The 19,643-nt window shown below is 39.7% G+C and overlaps 1 protein-coding gene and 1 pseudogene across 1 annotated transcript; one reads left to right on the forward strand and one right to left on the reverse strand.

Annotated features, from left to right (window-relative positions):
• The first annotated feature begins 819 nt into the window (after nucleotides 1–819).
• Nucleotides 820–8,838, forward strand: LOC148723717 (allene oxide synthase-lipoxygenase protein-like). Its single transcript, XM_088733680.1, has 11 exons — nucleotides 820–933; nucleotides 1,739–1,818; nucleotides 2,382–2,806; nucleotides 3,528–3,716; nucleotides 4,465–4,943; nucleotides 5,050–5,316; nucleotides 5,884–6,377; nucleotides 6,820–7,080; nucleotides 7,310–7,632; nucleotides 7,840–8,278; nucleotides 8,600–8,838. The coding sequence occupies exons 1-11, from the start codon at nucleotides 927–929 to the stop codon at nucleotides 8,777–8,779; spliced, it is 3,144 nt and encodes a 1,047-aa protein (XP_088589806.1). The 5' UTR covers nucleotides 820–926; the 3' UTR covers nucleotides 8,780–8,838.
• A 5,799-nt stretch (nucleotides 8,839–14,637) lies between these two features.
• Nucleotides 14,638–16,294, reverse strand: LOC148723718 (uncharacterized; annotated as a pseudogene).
• Between the last annotated feature and the right edge of the window lie 3,349 nt (nucleotides 16,295–19,643).

Consider the following 19,643-nt stretch of genomic DNA (forward strand, 5'->3'; position numbering starts at 1 on the left):
AGCTGCAGCTAGAATTTAGTCCCACAATGCTTTAATCCAAATCGTCGTTAAAAGATCAGTTGTGTAAAGTGGCTCTACTTTATAAGATAAAGTGGTGATACGATATCATTTGCACTGTTTATAAAGAAGCCAGATTACAAGTAACGATAGGAGAAAACGAGATTCATCCTCTCGAAAGATACATAACTTCCTGACACCAGGCTAGTGCAGGTTACATGGGTACCCTTTTACACGTCACTGCGGCGGTGCCTGGGAAACCATCGCCGAAGAAACGAACTTTCATGAACTGCATTACGCGAAATTTGTGGCCACGGAATAAACAATTCTACGTCGTGTAGAAATTAATGTAACTCACTCTAATTCCTCAACGGCGTAAGTGACGAAGGTTGAAATTAAACAACAATCAATTACAAAAATTACACAAAACGCGATCTAAAGATATAGCAAACAACACAACGGAAAGAGGAGTATAAAACACTTATACTGTTACGGCCACAGAAGAGACCAAGATCAAATACTGCAATATCAAATACTGCAATATCAAAAACTGCTAAAGAACCCCTCAAAGAGAGAAAACGAAAGGGAGGAGCGAAATTGGCGCCACTTTACTGAACCGCCGCGCTTAGTGCGAAAAACGAGCAAAAATAGGCATAATATTGCTATCGATATATGTATATCTATCTACTATGCGAGATAGTGATAAAGCGGCATGGAAATGACAAAAACGGCGTTAATCATGAAAAAGTATAGGCATTAAAGGACGCTAGTTACGGAATTCACATCCCAGATCACGAGGCTAAATTGCCAGCATCTTGATTTTGCGAACGATGCTCAGTTAAGCGGGATCTTTATAGAGTTTGCCTGCGTTTGGGTTTGTGACTGTTTTTTCACTTTCTACTCTTACAGGATATGAACAAGAATACATAATGGAATGTAAGTATTTTGTACAAATACAAATTCTTCGCAAATAATGAAAATTATTATTATTCTTTTCAATAGTCCATTTTACAGTTGTGCTTGGTTGCCAAGCCTTTGAATGGGAGTGAGGCTAGAGATGACCTTGTTATGATACAAACCTTGCTGCCTTTCAAATATAAATCACTTTGTTATCATGCTAACTAGATACAGGTCTCTATCACAACAAGGCCATCTTTAGCCTCACTCTGAATCAAAGGCTTGCCAACTAAGTACACAACTGTAAAATGGCCTATTTTGATAGAAATCAGGAAAATAGCCTTTGTTACTGCAGATTGTTTTTCGGAGGAAAATGCTGCGAGCCTCAGATGCTACCCGAAATATAAGCATTCGGATGAAAATTGAAGACTTTAGAGTATCTAACAATCGAACAATTCTTCTCATTTTATTCTTCGTAGTTATCTCCTTACATTTCAGAAAGCTAAAGGGAGTTGTGTACCTCAAAGGTAACAGCCGGTTTCGTTACCTATCGGGTTCCCTACATCACTATTCGCTACCCACAATTTTCCAATTCGCTACTCACTCAATTCGAGTTCAGTTAGCTGAGGTAGTGAACTCGGCCTGTGCGTAGACAACATGTAGCGAACTCGAACTTAGCTAACTCGTCATGTGGCGAGACCTGCGTAAACCACCTTAAAAGTTTATTCAAAATTCATGGCTAATTAGCTACTAGAAACGACGATAGTAACATCAAGAACGTGGTTGATAAGCAACTTACTAAATAAAACACAGAGCTTTCTTACGTTCTAATCATATATTTCAGGGAAAAACCATGGATATGAAATTTACAAGGAAATCAAGGGGGAAAAGGACTTTGAAAGAAAGATGAAGGAGGCAGATACAGTAGGAACACTAAGTTCAAAGCTTTACAAGCAGCGTACTTCTAATAACATGTTAAACATTTCATACATCATGAAAAAAATGTTAATTTTTCAAAATTTTTAAAATTAATTTTATTTTCCTCTGATTGTGCATGTACATACACCAAATGCAAATATGGCGTCCAATTTGAGTTGCTATTGTTCTGGACTGACTAGACCCTCACAGATGTAATAATCCTTTTGTATTTCCACGTGAAGACGAAGCTAGTGTGTGCAGAACAATGGCAATTCAAATTGGACGTCATATTTGCATTCGGTGTATGGTGCGTGCTTCCAAAGCATAGTTGAGTCTTTAGTAACCAGATAGTACTTCCAAAAACGGGGGAAATGATAAAAAGGTGTGTTCATTGCTTCTTTAATTTCTGAATTTCCTTTTTCTCGTGGAAGGAGTGTATTGTACATGATGGCAAAAGTGCAGGTCCAGATAGAAAAGATTTCAATTTCATATAAGTAAAAGAAATCATCCATGAACGAGGTAATTATGATTGAAACTTTTTTTCGTAAAATTTTTTTTTTTTGTATCAGATTCTACCAAAATGTATCTCCGATGGAATTAAACTTGGCATTGAAAAGGAGAAACTCAAATTCGTCTTTGGTGCAATTGCTCTGTTCAGCGGTAGGCGTCCAACGCATCCCATTGGTGTCGCAGCTCTGGGGATTGGGACGGTTGTGTCTGAGCCAAAATTCCCTCCATGTGAGTTCCTTACACCTTGTAAATCTTTTCGCGTCTATCTCCGCCACGCATCTCTGAAAGGTAAAGATGACGCGATGTTAGATTTTCGGGGTGCCTCGATACGATTTGCTGATAGTGACAAAGAAGACAGCCCTTTCGATATTATCATGTCAACTGGGCGGCCTGCCGTCTTATCAAATGTACAGACGATTTATGATGCACTGGAATCCTATCGAAGTGGTAATGTGGAAGAGTTTTATCTGCATAATCCTGTTCGGTAAGTTGCATTCTAGAGAGCGTTGCTGGATACCTTCCCCAAGTATAAATTATGTAGATAATACATCGGAAACAAATAAACAAAAACGTAAGTAACTAAACAAGTACATGCCTAGATAGATACATACAAAATGAAGAAATAGCAATTATATAATGTGCTGAGTTATACAAACATTTTTATTGCTGCTTAGTTAACGATCTTATGGAGGACCGAACATAGATTACGTCATCATATCAAATTAAGGTCCATGTTGCCATGCACTTGTTCAGTACGTAATACATGACAGATGATCTTAAAAAAATTATATAAAAATGGAAAATTAACGAAGTTTTTCCTCCTATCCCCTTCCCCCCCCCCCCCCCCTCCACTTCGAGATTCAATGTTTTGGTCAACACATGTGTGAAAAGCGTTCGACTGCAAAAGGGAGAGTTGGTTTTCGAGCGCTCTGAATGTGGCCGGGCAGCGCTTAGGAAAACAACATCCAACCACCTCAAACAACCGCAAGATTTAAACAAATACTTAGCCATGCAAACCTAACTTTTGATGAGGTGGTCTCGCATGACTGGAAAAAAGAATTCAAATTTGGGATTCCTTGACAAGGGACATTTTTAACTTGCGAAAATTTTCTCAAAGCCTACAGTGCTAACCATTATTTCTTTAGAAATTTATACCATACTTACTGATCCTTTCAATTGTCTTCGTCCTCCCTGGTAAATCTCAGATTTGCCAGCAATATAGACGGTCTGCGCCGTGCACCAAACTCCTATTACGACCAGCGATACTACTCCGAGACGATCTATGGCCTTAAGGCCTTTGACAGCATTGAACGTTACGTTAGATTCCGACTGGTACCAGCTGATGGGTCGGTAGAAACTGGTTTGCTGTCAAAAGATGAGCAAAGAAAGGCCTGGTAAGCCGGTATGATTACTTAAAGACATCTCTGACTTGCTTGTAGCGAACGTACGTCACTGTATGTTCTAATTTTCCCTACCTTATTTCTAAAATAAAGTTTCCGCACCACCTAACATACATCTCCATTTATTACCATTGTGAGGGAACGAGACTCACCCCCCCCCCCCCCCCCACTCTCTCTACAATTAAACAACCAACATGTTATCTTAGTCATATCCATATGTTCATGGACTTAATGAGTACACATTTTTTGACTTTATTTATTCTTTTTCTACATCACAACTACCTTTTGACTTTACATATTAATTATAGAAATATATGAAATGTCTAGATCCTAACTCTAATTAATATTCTTTTTTAGCTTTTAAAATCTACAGTTCTAAGATATTAGCTTGTTCAACACTTATATCACGAGACATGAGCTCGGGAGATTTGGAGACCACTCCCCATCTATTTGACGTCAAATAAATTATCTTATCTTACCTTAACCACGCAAAATCGAGATAATTGTTGGATAATGTTTTTTTCCTTTTTTTTTTCAAGTTCCTTACACTGGTAATGCGAAATAATACCACAAAAACTCAAGTATCACCATAATTTGATGTCTTTAGAATACTTTTATACAAGTTATCAACCAGGATTTTAAAGCCATGTAACCAGTTTAAACAGGTCTTCAGTTTCTTCCTATCCAGCGCAATCAGTTGAGTTAGCCTTCTGTTGAGTGTTCCTGTTGTATTCTTTTAAAGGGAGCACGAAAGACTTCCGACTGAAACTAGGTCAAAGGAATATTTGAAAGAAGAGTTCAAGACGAGAATATCTCGCGAACCAGTCAAGTACAAGCTTCAACTGACTCTTCACGAAGTACGATCAGACGATTCTCCAAGCATCCTTGATATCGGGCGATACTGGGACGAAAATACCCATCCCTGGTTGGACGTAGCTGATGTCACATTAACTACAATCCTATCCCCTCAAGCCAACGAGGCATTAAGATTTAATGTCGGAAACCTACCGAGCTGCATTTACCTTCTACAAGCTCGAGGTACCCAGCACTCTAACTGTATAGCTCATATCCGGAAAGAGGTATACCAAAGGACGCAGACAGTACGATTATGTAGGAAGGCAAACATAAAACCAGACCACGTGGCCACGTACAAGATAAGCGTGGAAACTGGTGAAAGGCTAAGGGCGGGAACTGATGCTAACATTTCGATATCGCTGACAGGTATTTATACCCAAAATATATTCTGACATTCCTTAAGCTAATTCTGTTACGTTCAGAGATCTTTTCAAACGTTTTTCTTCTGTTGTTGCTGGCGCATTTTCATCAGGAACTAGAGGAAAAACTGAAAAGCTTCCTCTGTCCTCTTGGTCCAATGACTTTGAAGCTGGACACAAAGACGAGTACACCTTGCAAGCGATGGATGTTGGAGAGATATTGATGATCCATCTCCACAGTGACAGTGCATATTCGTGGCACAAACATCCGCATTGGTTTGTTAACAAGATCACCGTGACGAGCTCAGAGCTAAAGGAACCATTTGAATTTCCATGTTTTCGCTGGGTGGTTTCCGATATGACTGTTTTTCAAGGAAAAGGTAACTCAATTTTTCAGCTCGAAGTAGAATCCTAGATGAGCTTACCTCCAAATGAAGGCAAATGCATTTCAAGAGTATACTCACCAGGAGAATATAACCGAGAGAACTTATACCCATGACCCATGATAACGTTTTTTAGTCTATTTTAAATTTCGCACCACGCTGAGAAGTTATTCTTAAGTGATAATGCGGTCAACGATCTGATATCATAGGTCACAGCGGTTCCGGCCGTCAAGTTTCTGAATCAGTTTTAACATACGGTAACCTCTTATTCTCTAAAAAAAATTATAAATGTTTGCCTCACCACTCAAATGCTTAGCGTGCCTACATCAAGTTATGGATGCACGCGGGAATAGAGAGCACGAGAGAAGCGTAAGAGTAATTGCATTATTTCTCATTACGTATGTATTTGTACACGTTTTGACACCCTGTTAATTCTTGTCAGCTTGATTATTTCGTCGGCCGTCGTCGATAATATCCTTAGGCATTTTTATTGAGATGGCTATTGAGATAGCTCTGGGTTAGTATCACTTAGTTACCCAATAAACCTTTTTAACGTTTGTACAGCCATCCTTCCTTTCCAAGATCAACCAGAAGTAGTAAAGAACCAACGTATCCTTGAGATAGAGGAACGTAAAGAACAATACCTTTGGGGACGTCTTCCACCTGGTATCAACGATCTGCCAGGTTTTATACATGCTCCTAAACATGGTGATCTCCCAAGAGATGCACAGTTTTCTGACGAGGAATCACGTTCATTTCATCATGGCCGTCTTCGTGGAATAATTAATCTTGGGCTTTCTTATCTGCGCAGTATTTTCGTTAGCTGGGACAGCTTTGAAAACTTTCAGAGAGTCTTCACTGGTTTGACAGGAGATATACCTAAAATTTCTCAAAATGATCTCTGGATGGAAGATAGAATGTTTGGCTATCAATTCCTTAACGGCTGCAATCCATGTGTTATTGAACGATGTGACGAGCTCCCAACCAACTTCCCTGTTTCAGAAGAAATGGTTTCAAAGTTTCTCGACCGAGGAATGACGTTAGTTGATGAAATTAAGGTTAGAAGAACGCAAAGTAAACAAACCAGAATTAAAAGAACAAACAAACAAAACAGCTAACGAACAATCTCACCACAAAGAAAGAAAGTTTCTATTCTGAAATGCATGAGAAATGAGGCCTTAAAAGATTTCCGTCAATCACCATTATAGACAGTGCTGAGTCATCTGCATTTTAATATGAAAGTTTGCATTAATCAGAATTGACCAGTCAGGTTTCTGTATTGGTAAACAAAACCTCCTTGTTGAAAACTTTCCATATAGATCAGAAAACTCTTTAATTTAATCTGTCTTCTAAAGAAGTCCAAACTAGATCAAAATTATCGACTAAAGTTTATTCAAAATATTTTTCCCCTGCCCGTGGTAGACTTGGGCATTTTAATTATCGCCAACTCAGTCTGACAATATGCAATAGCAGATACTAACACCTGTCTCTTTTAATCAGGCAGGACACGTCTACATTGTTGATTACAAGGAACTCAGGGGAATTAAACGCAATGGCGAGGAAAGCAACTCCAAATCTTACTACGCAGCTGAGCCTCTATGTCTCTTTTATGTCAAGAACTCGGGAGACCTGGTGCCTATTGCGATTCAACTTTTTCAAGACCCCAACGAAGACAACCCAATATGGACTCCAGCCGACAAGCACCATGACTGGCTTCTAGCGAAAATGTGGTTCCGAAATGCAGACCATCAAGTACATCAGGTCAGTAGCAGAATGCTTAATCGACTGCAATCTTGGAAATTGAGGTCGGTTAGATTAGTGGTCGCCATCCGATCTTGAAGTTACGCCGTCTAACCAGCACGAAATCCTTTATGAGAATAAAAAAAGAGATTTCTTCCACAAATGCCATCCCATTGAGCAAAGATCCGATGAAATAGGATGTAACGCATCAAATTAAAATAGTCTTGAGTTTGTTCACTGTTTTTCACAGATGGAGACTCATCTAACAAAAACTCATTTGCTGATGGAAGCGTTTGCTGTTGCCTCATGGCGGCAATTGCCGTCTATTCACCCTATCTTTCAGCTTCTCTTTCCTCATCTTCGTTCTGTAATGGCCATCAACACCATTGGAAGAAACGAATTGATTGCAAAAGGAGGAATTGTCGACAAAACTCTGAGTATAGGTGGTGGAGGGCATATTCAGCTACTGGAAAAGACCTACAAGAATTTCAAGTTTGAGATGCTCTCTTTCCCAGACATGTTGGAAAAAAGAGGCGTGGAAGACACTGAAAAGTTGCCTAATTATTTCTACAGGTAAGCTTTAGATATATGTAAACAATACTTATCAGCAATGAATACATTCTGATGTAAATCTTCTTTCACAAACACGCAAGGACAAACGTTTTTGAAGGTTTGTTGAGGCAAAATGTATACATCAGCGAGTCTAAATCAACCTTTTATCTGCGAAAGAGTCGGCAAGTTATTTCTCCATCTCTTAACGTTATCAAATGTACTTATCAGGGATGACGGGCTCCTCATGTGGAAAGCCATTTCGGGTTTCCTACAGGAATTTGTCGCCATCTTCTATCGGTCGGATGAAGATGTTAGCAAGGATAATGAGCTGCAGTCTTGGGTGAAGGATATCCACGATAACGGTTTTCCTGTGAGAGAAGGCGACGTTGACCACGAGTTTCCCAGCAGTTTGCAGACAAGTGATCAACTTGTTCACCTACTGACGTGTATAGTGTTTGGGTGCTCATGTCAACATGCGGCGGTGAACTACGCTCAGATGGAATTTACCGGCTTTGTTCCGAATGTTCCGCCTGTAATGCGTCTTCCACCACCAACGAGAAAGAATGAAGTAACTCTGAAGACCATCATGGATACATTACCCAGCCACTATCAAACTGGTTGGCACGTTGCCACTGTGTACACTCTAACGAGAATGGCTGAAAATGAGGTAGAGACTATGTGTTCTGGTTTGCGAGAAAGGCATGCATGTGTAAAATCAGAACCAGTTAGGAAGAATTTAAGGGTACGAGTCAGTGGGTGAAAATGCAATAATTCTAGTGTATCCTGTTGATGTTGATAATACTAAATGTTAATGGTTACAAAAATAATGATTGCACTTGGGATAACATTACTCGAACTGTGTACTCTAGTACTGTGTACTCCAGTACTGTGAACTCCAGTACTTGAGTGCGTGGGTGTTGTTTGGCTAGATGCACTATTAATATTAGCAATTCTGATTTATTTTACGTGGATCATTTTGTTTTTTCAGCGTTTCATTGGAGACTATTCTCAGAGCTTGTTGATGGGGAAAGAAGTGGAGAGTGCCATTTCTCGTTTCCAGGCTTCCCTTCAGCGGATATCTGATGCAATCAAGGAGCGCAACGCATCTCTTGAGTTTCCCTATCCTTGGCTGCTACCGGAAAAAGTTCCCAACAGCGTTGCCATTTAACTTTTTTTCTGTTTTTATTACTTTTTTTTTCAATTATATTTTCAACCAACAGTATCCAGCAGCTGATTCTCGATACTGAGTTTACTATGTATTCTCGCTTGATTCTCAAACAGTCTGGGGTCGTGTTCTGTTTTTGAAGAACTTGGCGGAACGCAAAGAAAAAGCTGCTTATTTTTTCCCAGGGAGAGAGAGAAGAGGTTTTTGCGGACATTATGCTTATTCTTCTAGTTTTTTTTTTTTTTTTTAACAAATTCTGGGGGTAACATAATATATCAACCATGTTGGTGTCATTTTTCGGCTTAGTTGTCTCTTTCGAGTCCAAACTCGTATTTCACTTGTAGAAATACTTATAGAAACACTTATGGAAACACTTGGACAACCCAGATCGGATAGTTATAAGGGGCCAAAAAAAATGGCACCTACACCCATTAGCAAATAAAATTCAACTATATCATATAGCCAATGCTGGCCAACTAAAAAGAAGGTAACTTTAAGTAAATACACTTAAAGTAAACTTTAAGTGTTCTTAAAGTATGAGGTCGTATCGGGTTAAATTTATCATTCATCTTTCTGAAGCATTTTGTTATTAACACAATTGATCGGTAATCGGACTTGAAGCTGGCATCACTTCACCTGAGCACTGTGCCTAGTCACAAGAATGACAGTTTCATTCCTGCTCAAAGCAAAATAAGCTGTTATTTCAGTCAACTGAAAGCTTACGACTGTGAAATTGTAATTGTTTTGTTTTTACCCAGTTGAAACGTTCATATCAATGCAGACCCTCAGATTGGATGTCTAAGTTTCGACAGGGTTTAAAATCAAGTTATTTCATTCAGCGATACTTAACAATTCTTCACCGAAGTGGAGATGATCATGAATAGGGAGGATGGATATTTACCGAGCTTCTAAGTAGCGAGGTAAATATCGAGAACTTTCATCAACACTAAGGTTTTAAATTACTTTAGTAAATAATACAAAGAAACCAAAAATGGAGTTTCTGTAAATATACCCAAAATTGTCCGAAATTAAACTCTTGACGTGCGATTTTGTCTCTTCGGCTGTTCGGTGGTGTATAGCACGTGCTTATCTCTTTAAAAGTAGCCAATCAGCGATTGCGAAAAGCACTATACATCTGCGAAGTAAAAACTAATTGGAGTTATTGTACAGAGTTATTAAATGAACACACAGCACCTCTTTACATGCTCCTTTTAGCATAAATGATAATTTCCTCTCTAGAGGCCATATATTTTAGTTGCATAGCAGGATACTAAGTGTACATGTGTACATGGTTCTAATTTAAATTTATCATTATTTTCAAGCACGTTTTATCAAGAGGTGGTCTTGAAAAAAGGAAATTTACACTGTCATCTCACTTGTTATTTACGCTGATCTTGTACTTGTCTTACATGTGCCCTCTACGATCAGAATATCAAAACGGCTTCATCTTAACTTGGATAAGGAATATGAAATTTTCAGGGTACTCAATTGCTCTTTGTTTGTTTGTTTGTTTTTTAAAACTGTCACTTACTAATATTTTCTTGAAGCTCGTTGTCACACACCTACGATTCTCAAGTACGATGCGATTCTTACGGTACAACTAAGAAATCCAACGAAATTTAAGCCAAAAATCAAAATTTTCTTTATGCCATAAATTTTCGTCAGCAGCCAGTTAATAAAGAAATTAAGGCTGATAGTTTCGAAAGAAACTGTTTGGGGCTACGTCGGTGGGGGTAACGAAATAATTTGGATATATCAACAAAGTTGAAATGGTAAATTGGCTACCGTAAAAAGAAAAAAGAAATAAATGACAATTTTTGGCCGACTTAACTGTTAAGTAGGTCTGTCGTGCAATGATTTCACTAAATTGTCTTACTTGAACCGTAATGGTGTTTCGGAATAGTGTTTTTTTCTAATGTTTTAATCCTTTTTGCAAAAATTTATTGTTTCGTGCAGAGGCAACAAATTGTTTTTCAACGAAATGAAAGATTTTATAAGCAAGGAAAATTGTCGGAACAGCGGTTGATCAGTCAGTGTTTTTCCACTTTTTTTCTAGCATGGTAGATGCCGTTGATGGCCCTAAACATTAAAATTTTTGTTTTCATTTATATTTGGCCGTAACCAATGATTTTCGAGACTTCTATAACACCAGGTGCTTTTTCATATATCACTTTTTCTCTAGTTATGAAGAGAGGAGAAGATCTGCAAATTCATTCCTAGTGTTCTCAAAGTAAAGTATGAGGTCGTATCGGGTTAAATTTATCATTCATCTTTCTCAACCATTTTGTTATTAATACAATTGATCGGTAATCGGACTTCGTGTCGTGCAATTCAAGAAAAATCGTGTTTTCCAAAAGTGGAAAAATGTTTTGGTAAAAAAGGAAGGAACATCTTTCTCACTTGAATAGGCTACTCTGACACGATTACTGTCAGGGGTTTTTTGTTTTTTGTTTTTTGTTTTTGGTTGTTTTTTTTTGTTGTTGTTTTTATTTCAGTAATAAAAAGGAAAAACATCAGTTGACATTTTCCCTTCAGATCATTTCTTACTTAGTTCCCTTTTCCGCTACCTATTTTAAACCAAGAAGATGCTCGTAAAATGACTGATGACGTACTGTTTTGGCAGCCGCTATAGCTAAGGTCCGCGGAAAAAAAAAACAGAATTCTAATAAAATAGAATAAGCAATTTTCACGCTAAAGTTTTCAAAGCGATTTAATTAATAATTAATCAGTGTTTGGCGGCTTAGTAACTCAAGCAACATTTGTGTATGTCATAATGGGTTAAAAGATGAAAGACAGGTGTCCTAGCACGGAATCAATTAGTTAAATGCCCATTCTTCTTAGCCGTAAACATAAAGATCATTTTTATTCGGTAATGTTTTGTTTTACACTTCATCAGAAGTTGAAGGTAACTAATTTTTTTGCAATTTTTTAAAATTTCTTTTTAACCGGATGTAAGTGTTTTTTCATCCAAATAAATCCTGGAATATTGCAACACTGTATTGCATATGTTCATATTGACCTTGTGGGCAATTAGCTTTTAAAAGGACTAAGCTGTTTAAATGACTCTCGATCAGGCAGTTCATGTTTTGAGTCGGTAGTTTGGAAAAGCCGGAATCCTGAATTCCGCCGGAATATTTGAACGTCTGTTTTTTTAATTCAAAACAACTCCGATGATTTTCCGAAGAGCATCGAGCTCCGAATATACTTCGATGATTAACCGAAAACTATCCGAGGGTCTCCGAAGTTACCCGGAGATCCTCGAGGAACAATCGAACCCACGGCTTCATTTGTTTTTTATCGACTTTCTTATCTCATCTTTTGTTTATTTTTAATTATTACCTTATCTATTTTTTAACGGCTGTGAAACTAAATAATAAACGGCAAATCATTCGTCAAATTATAGGTTAACATGGTCAGCGTCCCTTTAATCGAGATCTCGATTATTCATTAAAAGGGTACAAAGAAAATATAGCAATGCCTAAGTCAGTCTGCCATTTATTCAATTACAATTCCGGGAAAGCGCTGGTTAACGAAAGTTATAAGCTCTTCCGTTAGAGACAGGCCTCCCTCAGTTCTCCTCAACAGACCTTGCAAGTGGCCTGTATGGAACCAGGGACGACGTGTGCACAGACATGCTATGTTAATATGGTAGTACCTTCTTTGTGCTCTGCCTAACTTCTAACATTTTGTGCCATCTAAATACAGATTTGGATACCAGTCCATCTCTAAACGTCTAATGACTGCCATGCTTTCAACAGATTGAGAGTCTTTATGAAAGCTCCCTTCACATCCGTTACATTTTGAGATGTTTCCTTTTAGCTTCATTAAAAAGAAAGGATTAGGAGATTCAGGAATGATGGGTTTCGGCGGCAAAGGAAAACCTTGGGGCACGGATGGTTGGAGTGGCGACAGCCTTTGGCTAAACATAGATGTCGTAAATCATTGTGGTAACGGCCCTTGGTATCCAAAAGGTTGACTTTGGTCAACCCCTCCCATTCCTGTGGCCACCTGAGACACTTCGCTGGTCAGGGGAAACGTCTGGTACTGTGTCTGTAGATCTGTGCTCTGATACAGTAATTGATTGGTTGATAAGTGGGAAGTAGGATCATTTAATGGTGATTGTGTTAGCGGTTGCCGTGACGAGAATGAAGCGTTCCAAGCGCTGCTTGTGTTGGATTGAGCCAGAATTGAGGGAAATGATGTTAAATCAAACGACTGCTGGACAGCTGTTAGCGGAATGGGTACAGTCGCACTTGAAGTCAAAGTTGAAGTCGCACATGTTGTTTCCCTGTCCAGAAACGAGGAGGGCATTGGTAGGACGAAGTCAACATTCTCTCTCGCTTTTCTTTGCCTCTTTGGACCTTGCTTTCGACCAGATGCTCTCGTGTCGATGCTAATAGTCGCTACTGACGTGAGTCCACCCTTGATCTTCTGCCCCTTGTACCACGTGATGAACTTGTCAAGGGCACCTTCTTTTTCCGTAACGGCGACAGAGTGCGAACATATTTGTTTTGGCTCGAAATTTCTGCATGTACAGGTCACTTTAAAGTTTGCGTGCAATTGAACAAAGTGTGGAATGCTCCCTGTTTCAGACATAACGGAGAATGTCCTTATTTTGGAGTCATTCGAGGGTGCTGGGAAGATGGCGTTTGACTGGGATAGTATTCTACCAGCTTTCTTCCAGATCCATTCAGCGATGTGGAGATCTAGACTTCCTGTTATGCAATTATACGGAAGCGATGATTGTAAGGAATTATCGAATTCCGCAGAAGTTTATCAGCATTATAAGAAACTCTTACGAAAGTACCACCTGTAAAGTCATTCATGAAGGCCAGCTGTCGGAGAGCTTCGAAGTTAAAACCGGAGTAAGGCAGGGCTGCCTTCTTTCACCGTTCTTATTCCTCCTGGGAATTGATTGGATAATGAAGTCATCGACAGCGGGCCACAGGAACGGAATACAACGGACGCTCACCCAGCAGCTTGATGACCTGGATTATGCCGACGACATTGCTTTACTATCTCACTCAGGAGCCCAAATGCAGAACAAAACCAGCATTCTGGAAGAAAGGTCAAGAAAAACTGGCCTTGTCATCAACACCGCAAAGACCAAAGTCATGAAGATTAACTCAGGTTCAAGGAGGAAGATCAGAGTGAATGACGCCGATATCAAAGAGGTGGAATCGTTTACATACCTTGAGAGCGTAGTAGACACATGTGGGGGAACTGACGCAGACGTTGCAAACAGGATTAATAAAGCAAGAGGAGCCTTCCACTCCCTTAAGAAGATCTGGAACTCTGGCAGCATATCTACATCAACTAACCTGAAAATATTCAACTCTAATGTAAAAGCTGTGCTTTTATACGGGGCAGAGACGTGGAGGATGACAGTCAAAACGGCAAGAAAGTTACAATCATATGTCAATCCTTGTTTGCGTCGAATCCTGAAGATACATTGGACAGACAAGATCACAAACGAGGAGCTCTGGGAGTGGACAGGTCAAATACCGATGGTCAAGCAAGTGAGGAAGAGAAAATGGATGTGGGTAGGCCACACGCTGAGAAGACCTTGAAACAGCATTACGAGGCAAGCCCTGCGTTGGAATCCACAGGGAAAACGAAAGAAGGGCCGCCTCAAGAATACCTGGAGGAGGGATACGGAAAAAGAGATGAAGGTCCTCGGGAAGAACTGGAAGGAGCTGCAACAGATAGCAGAAAAGAGGCGTCAGTGGCGGCAGTTTGTCGATGGCCCATGCTCCAACCTGGAGCCAGGGGCTTAACTAACTAACTAACTAACTATCGTCAATGGATAGGTCATATATCTTCTGGACGTAATCCTTTCTTTGACGCTCGTTCATAGCCCACTACTCATCCGCAGATAATTGAAATCTTTTAAATTGCTCTCGGAGTTCGTATCTTTCAGAGGCTCCAAATAGGGCTAATATCACCTCTGCCTCTTCGTCGTCCTCAGTCATTTCTTTGACTGCTTTGGCGAATGCTGTTTCACCCATTTCTTTGCCATGTGTTTTATGTCGAAGTCTGGCATTCGTGTTTTCGCTGTCACTTGTATAAAATTTATCGGGCGGAGAACCAAGACCCGCCTTTGTTCGCACGTCTGCAGTCATGCAATTCTTCATTATGGAGGCCCTTTCCATCATCCAGTCGCGGAACTTGGAATTACCGTCTCCCCTGCCTTCCCTTTCCGCCCAAGGCTGTTTCAATGAGAGAAGAATTGCGTCAAATTCATCTTGAGTAGTTGCATCTAGGAGACCCGGTTGGTAGGTTCGTCCTTCTTGCTTCCCAAATACTTCCGACAGGTATTGTCTGAAGTCTGTTACGTGCAACTGGTTTAATTTTGACCTAACGTTACCTTCGAAGTGACGGAAGCAGCGGAGATGTATTGCCTTTGTAAAGCAAGTGGACAGTGCCTCGCTAAGGCTGTACTCGCCATCCGTTCCAAAAGCTACTAGATCTTCCAGTCCCGTTACAATGCTCTTCAATTTGCTAAAGCACTGTAAGTAAGTTTGCTTAAATTTTGTGTGGTGAATGAAAATAGGTCCTATGAAAACAGGACACTTATCAGTCTTTACAGATTTCAAAAGGACGTTTCTATAAGAGGTCGGTGTTACACTAAAATTTCCAAAGTTAAACGTTGGCTCGGCTGACAAATGGCTGAAGTCCAGATCTTGCGTGCAGAATCGCGATAGGTCAGCAAGTTGATTATCAACTGCCAACAAAATGAGGGGCTCCCCAGACAATTCTTGCATTCGCACAGTGTTTCCCTTCTGTGTGAGCGAACCAGTTTAGAGTTGTCATCTCATCCGTTTCTCTAGATCTGCGTTCTGCATAGGACGATTCCACACGCGCCCGTTTCATGTCATATGCCTGAGTCCTTCCGCGGGGTATATCAGCATCTGAACTTGCGGAAAGAGGTCCTCCCAGGTCTCGCCTTGTTTTCGCTACCGCTTCGCTCACGGGGTATCGCGAGAGATTTTCTTTGAGCTTTCGTCGGACAGAAGGTTTTGTTCCGGTAAAAAACCTCTTCTTTTTCGCATTCCCATGAACAGTTGGGGTGAGGTCGTGTTCCATCCCGGTAAACGCGTATTGCAGTAACGCTACATTATTAACGATATCTCAATTAAAATAATTTAGATAGGAAATTGTCTGACGAAAGTCTCCTTGCTTCCTGTATTCTCGCGTGACGTGGTATTAATTTTTTCTTTTGAGGATTAAACGAGAGTTCCCCTTCTTTTTCCACTTACCATCAGAAGGATTAGTGTAGGTATGAGTCACTTGTCCGTTGTTCACGTACCGACCGTTGCCGTCCGCTGGCATATCATCGAGAGGTATAACTCTAGCGTCAATCAAGAAGGCAGCGTTATACTTTACTTTCATTGGTTGACGGGTGCACTTGGCCTCGTCTGGCTGATCTTTAAACAAAATTTCCAAGATTTCTCGAGCTTTAAAGGTCTTTCCATTTCTTGGTTGAATAGAAAAGAGCGGAATTTTTTTTGTTTTCATCGTGAAACGTTGGTGTTGCATCTATTTCTTCTGGTGAACTGTCATCCTCGGAAGTCGAGGAAGCGGACGCATCGCTGCACTGTGACTGCCTCAATTTGGGGATTTGCAATTTCGATGTTACTTCGAGATTCCGCTTAGCGCCTATTCGGGATTTTAAAATTGTTCGGCCACAACCTTCGTATGTAACACCTTTCACCTTTTCTGGAGAGTCACTGATAATTATTGGGTTGTCATTGTCCCCAGGAGAACTGTGTTGTTCTGTGAAATTCTTTTTCGCTTCTGCAGTGATAATAGAGAAATAATTGATTTGTTTATTATCTCTAAGCTAAACTGGGTAGCGAATGGGAGTCAACGGTATGTTTACGTAAATAACGCCCTTGAGGAATATCCGTTTTTTAACCCACAGTTATTCAGTGCCTACCATGTGCAGATACCTTTACACGAACAAAGATATGAGGTTGAGGAATTTCCGCAATCGATTATTTATCTATCTGAGAAATCATACCTGCTGGAGATTTTGTTTTTGTTTTGTCTGCGATAGCGATGGCGGACTGGCTCAGTCACTTTGAGGGAAAAGGGGCTGAAATTGTAACATGAGGTATTGAAAGTGAGTCATATGAAAGTTAAATGGCAAGTCGTAGTATTTCAACGCGTCCGAGACATTGGCCCACGGAAATAAGAGCGTTTCAGGTGAAAAAATAACTGCACGACGCTGACAGAGCTGAATAACGTGCACGCATGCGCTAGATTTAGCCGCGGAAACACGGATTTTGAGTCGTTCGCATGTATGATTTCCTATTCTGTTGCTTCCAGGTGTCTTTTTCCTTGCCGCTTTTCTTTTACAGAACAATCTCCAAAAACTTGGTACACCCCCTGAAAAGTTTCAAAAATTAATTTTCTCCTTAAAATCTCTGGAAATAGGAAAGTGCCTTCGACGAAAACAGAGTTCCTCGGTTTTAAAAGTCAGTCCTTACTATTTTCCGCTAATTTCGCTAAATTTTAGACCTAGGAGCCCGCGTTGTTGAAGGCAACCCGCTGACGTAGCATTTCATTATTCAGCTCTGTCCACGACGCTTACGAAAAGTTATGATAACACCGTGTACGCCACCCGATCACGCTATCGCGTGCTCAAAGTTAATTAACCGCGCGGGTTTTTTGGAGGGGGTGGGGGGGTAAGAAAAAATTTTTAGGCGTTCTCTGCTGCTTGTAGAAGTCCTCACCCTTAACAGATCAGACTTAACCGGAAGAGAATTGCAACCACTCTACTTTTTTTAATGTTGCAGTGTAGATGATTTTTCTACAAATTTCGTAAGGTAAGGCAATAAATTGCCTGGCAAGGAAAGAACATTTTAAACCTCAAAATTGCCTCTCGTAAGGAGATAGTGAATACAGGCTCAGCTCAAGAAACTTTATTTTATCACGAAACCCGCGTGATTCCCTCTCCTACGCTTCAATGCGTTGTTTATTTATTTTGTTTCGGAAACGTATTTCGCTATGCTTTAATGACCTTGTCTCAGATTGGTCAAAAACTGACAGGTAAATTCATGCGTGGAAATAAAGTTAGAGTTGCGAAACGAGATGAAACCGGCGTTGATTGTTTTGTTTTCCTTTTCTATGGGTTCTCTCTCGGGAGTTAAAAAAGGCACTCCCAAAGAAAAATTAGGCAGATCGTCATCGGCTTGTTCGCTTGTTGCCATGTCTAGTTTAACTTTTTTGCGGAAGTTTTTCCCTTTTTTTTGATGAAAAATGCTGAAGTCACTCGTAAAATTCAACAATATGTATGTAGATTCTTCGAAACCACAATTTACCGGTGGGGAAATGCGAGTGCCCATTTTAAGCGGACCGATACTTTACAAAGTAAGTTACACCTCCAGGGCTTTATACGTCTAGTCACCCGCGGGCCTGACAAATCTCTTAATTCTGAGATTTTCTTAAGACACACTGCATAATAACTTATGTTAGAAAGAACCTCGAAACACTCACATTTATGCCTTATTGAATATGGCTGCCCCAGAAATTAAACAAGGGAGAAATTAACTTTTCACACGAACATGTGGATTTCTTTCAGGTACAAATGTTCACTTTCGTTGCGCAATTCACACCAAAAAATTCCAAACGTTTATCCCGTTAATGATAGACTTCTTCCACTAAGATCCACTTTACGGTGTCGTACAAAAGTTTACACACTTTATTTTTCTTTTTCTTACAAAATAATTTAGATTATGTTGACCCGCAGATAGCAAATTTGCCATTCGAGGCGGGTCAATCATCAACAAACATTATTTACAATATATAAAGAAAATTAAAAACTAAATAAGTAGATATTGTTAAATTATAAAAAGAAGCATAGCTGGCAAATACATCAATAGTTGTTCAATAAAGTATAGAAGCAAATACATTAGTACTGAAAGCAATCGGATCAATTTGTTTTAATTATGCAGTCCTTAAGTTTAGAGGAGATCTTTTCAACATCAAGATAAGAATCTTCATTATCTAGTATCTGAAATAAAGACGTTTTAATTTGTTTATTAAAGGAATGTTTTGATAACGTTTTGAATTCTTTCGGTATCTTATTCCAAATTTTGACACCAACACGCGAGAAAGCCTTTTTTTGTAGGTTAAGTCTAGAGTACTTTGTACTAAAGAGCTGCGATTTGGATGATCGAGTATTGTAGGTATGAATATGAGATGTTTTAGTAAATAGTTTCAAAATATTAATGGGAGCCCTCTGGTTGTGCACGTCAAACATAAGTTTACTTACGGCTTCATAATATAGGAACGTAACAGGCAGAATTTTTGCTTTGGCAAATAAAGGGATGGCATGCTCTCTTCGATCGGTGAAATAGATAAAGTCCGAGCAAAATTATGAAAAACATGGCAGAACCTCGGCCACTTGCACAGAGGGGGGGCTTGTAGACTTGTGAAACCCTTCTTATCTTTCTATCTCTATCTGCCTAAAATCTCGCAAAATGCCATCGACATCACGGCACCACGAGTTCTTGAAGCGCGAAAGCTCGTTTTAGGACGACACTTTCAACTATGGGAACGATTCACTTATTCGTATTCCAGCCTACCCAAATATGTATTAATTCGCAGCTGCATTAACGAAAAATGCCGAAAGAAAAATATCATAGGAAAACTCTCTGCACTTTCCCTTTACCAGTACACCTTACCTTGTCTCCAGGTCCGCGTCACTTTCACAGGAAGATGATCTTCCTTGATTAAATTGAAAGGAAATTACAGTAAATCTCCAGAGATCTAGATCGAGGAATGTAAAAACAGCAAACTTCCAATAGAACATATCTGATACAACATCCGCGTACGTTCTTCTCCACTCCATTTTGCAGAA

Source organism: Stylophora pistillata, chromosome 9, assembly GCF_964205215.1.
Source record: "Stylophora pistillata chromosome 9, jaStyPist1.2, whole genome shotgun sequence".
Taxonomy (NCBI): Eukaryota; Metazoa; Cnidaria; class Anthozoa; order Scleractinia; family Pocilloporidae; genus Stylophora; species Stylophora pistillata.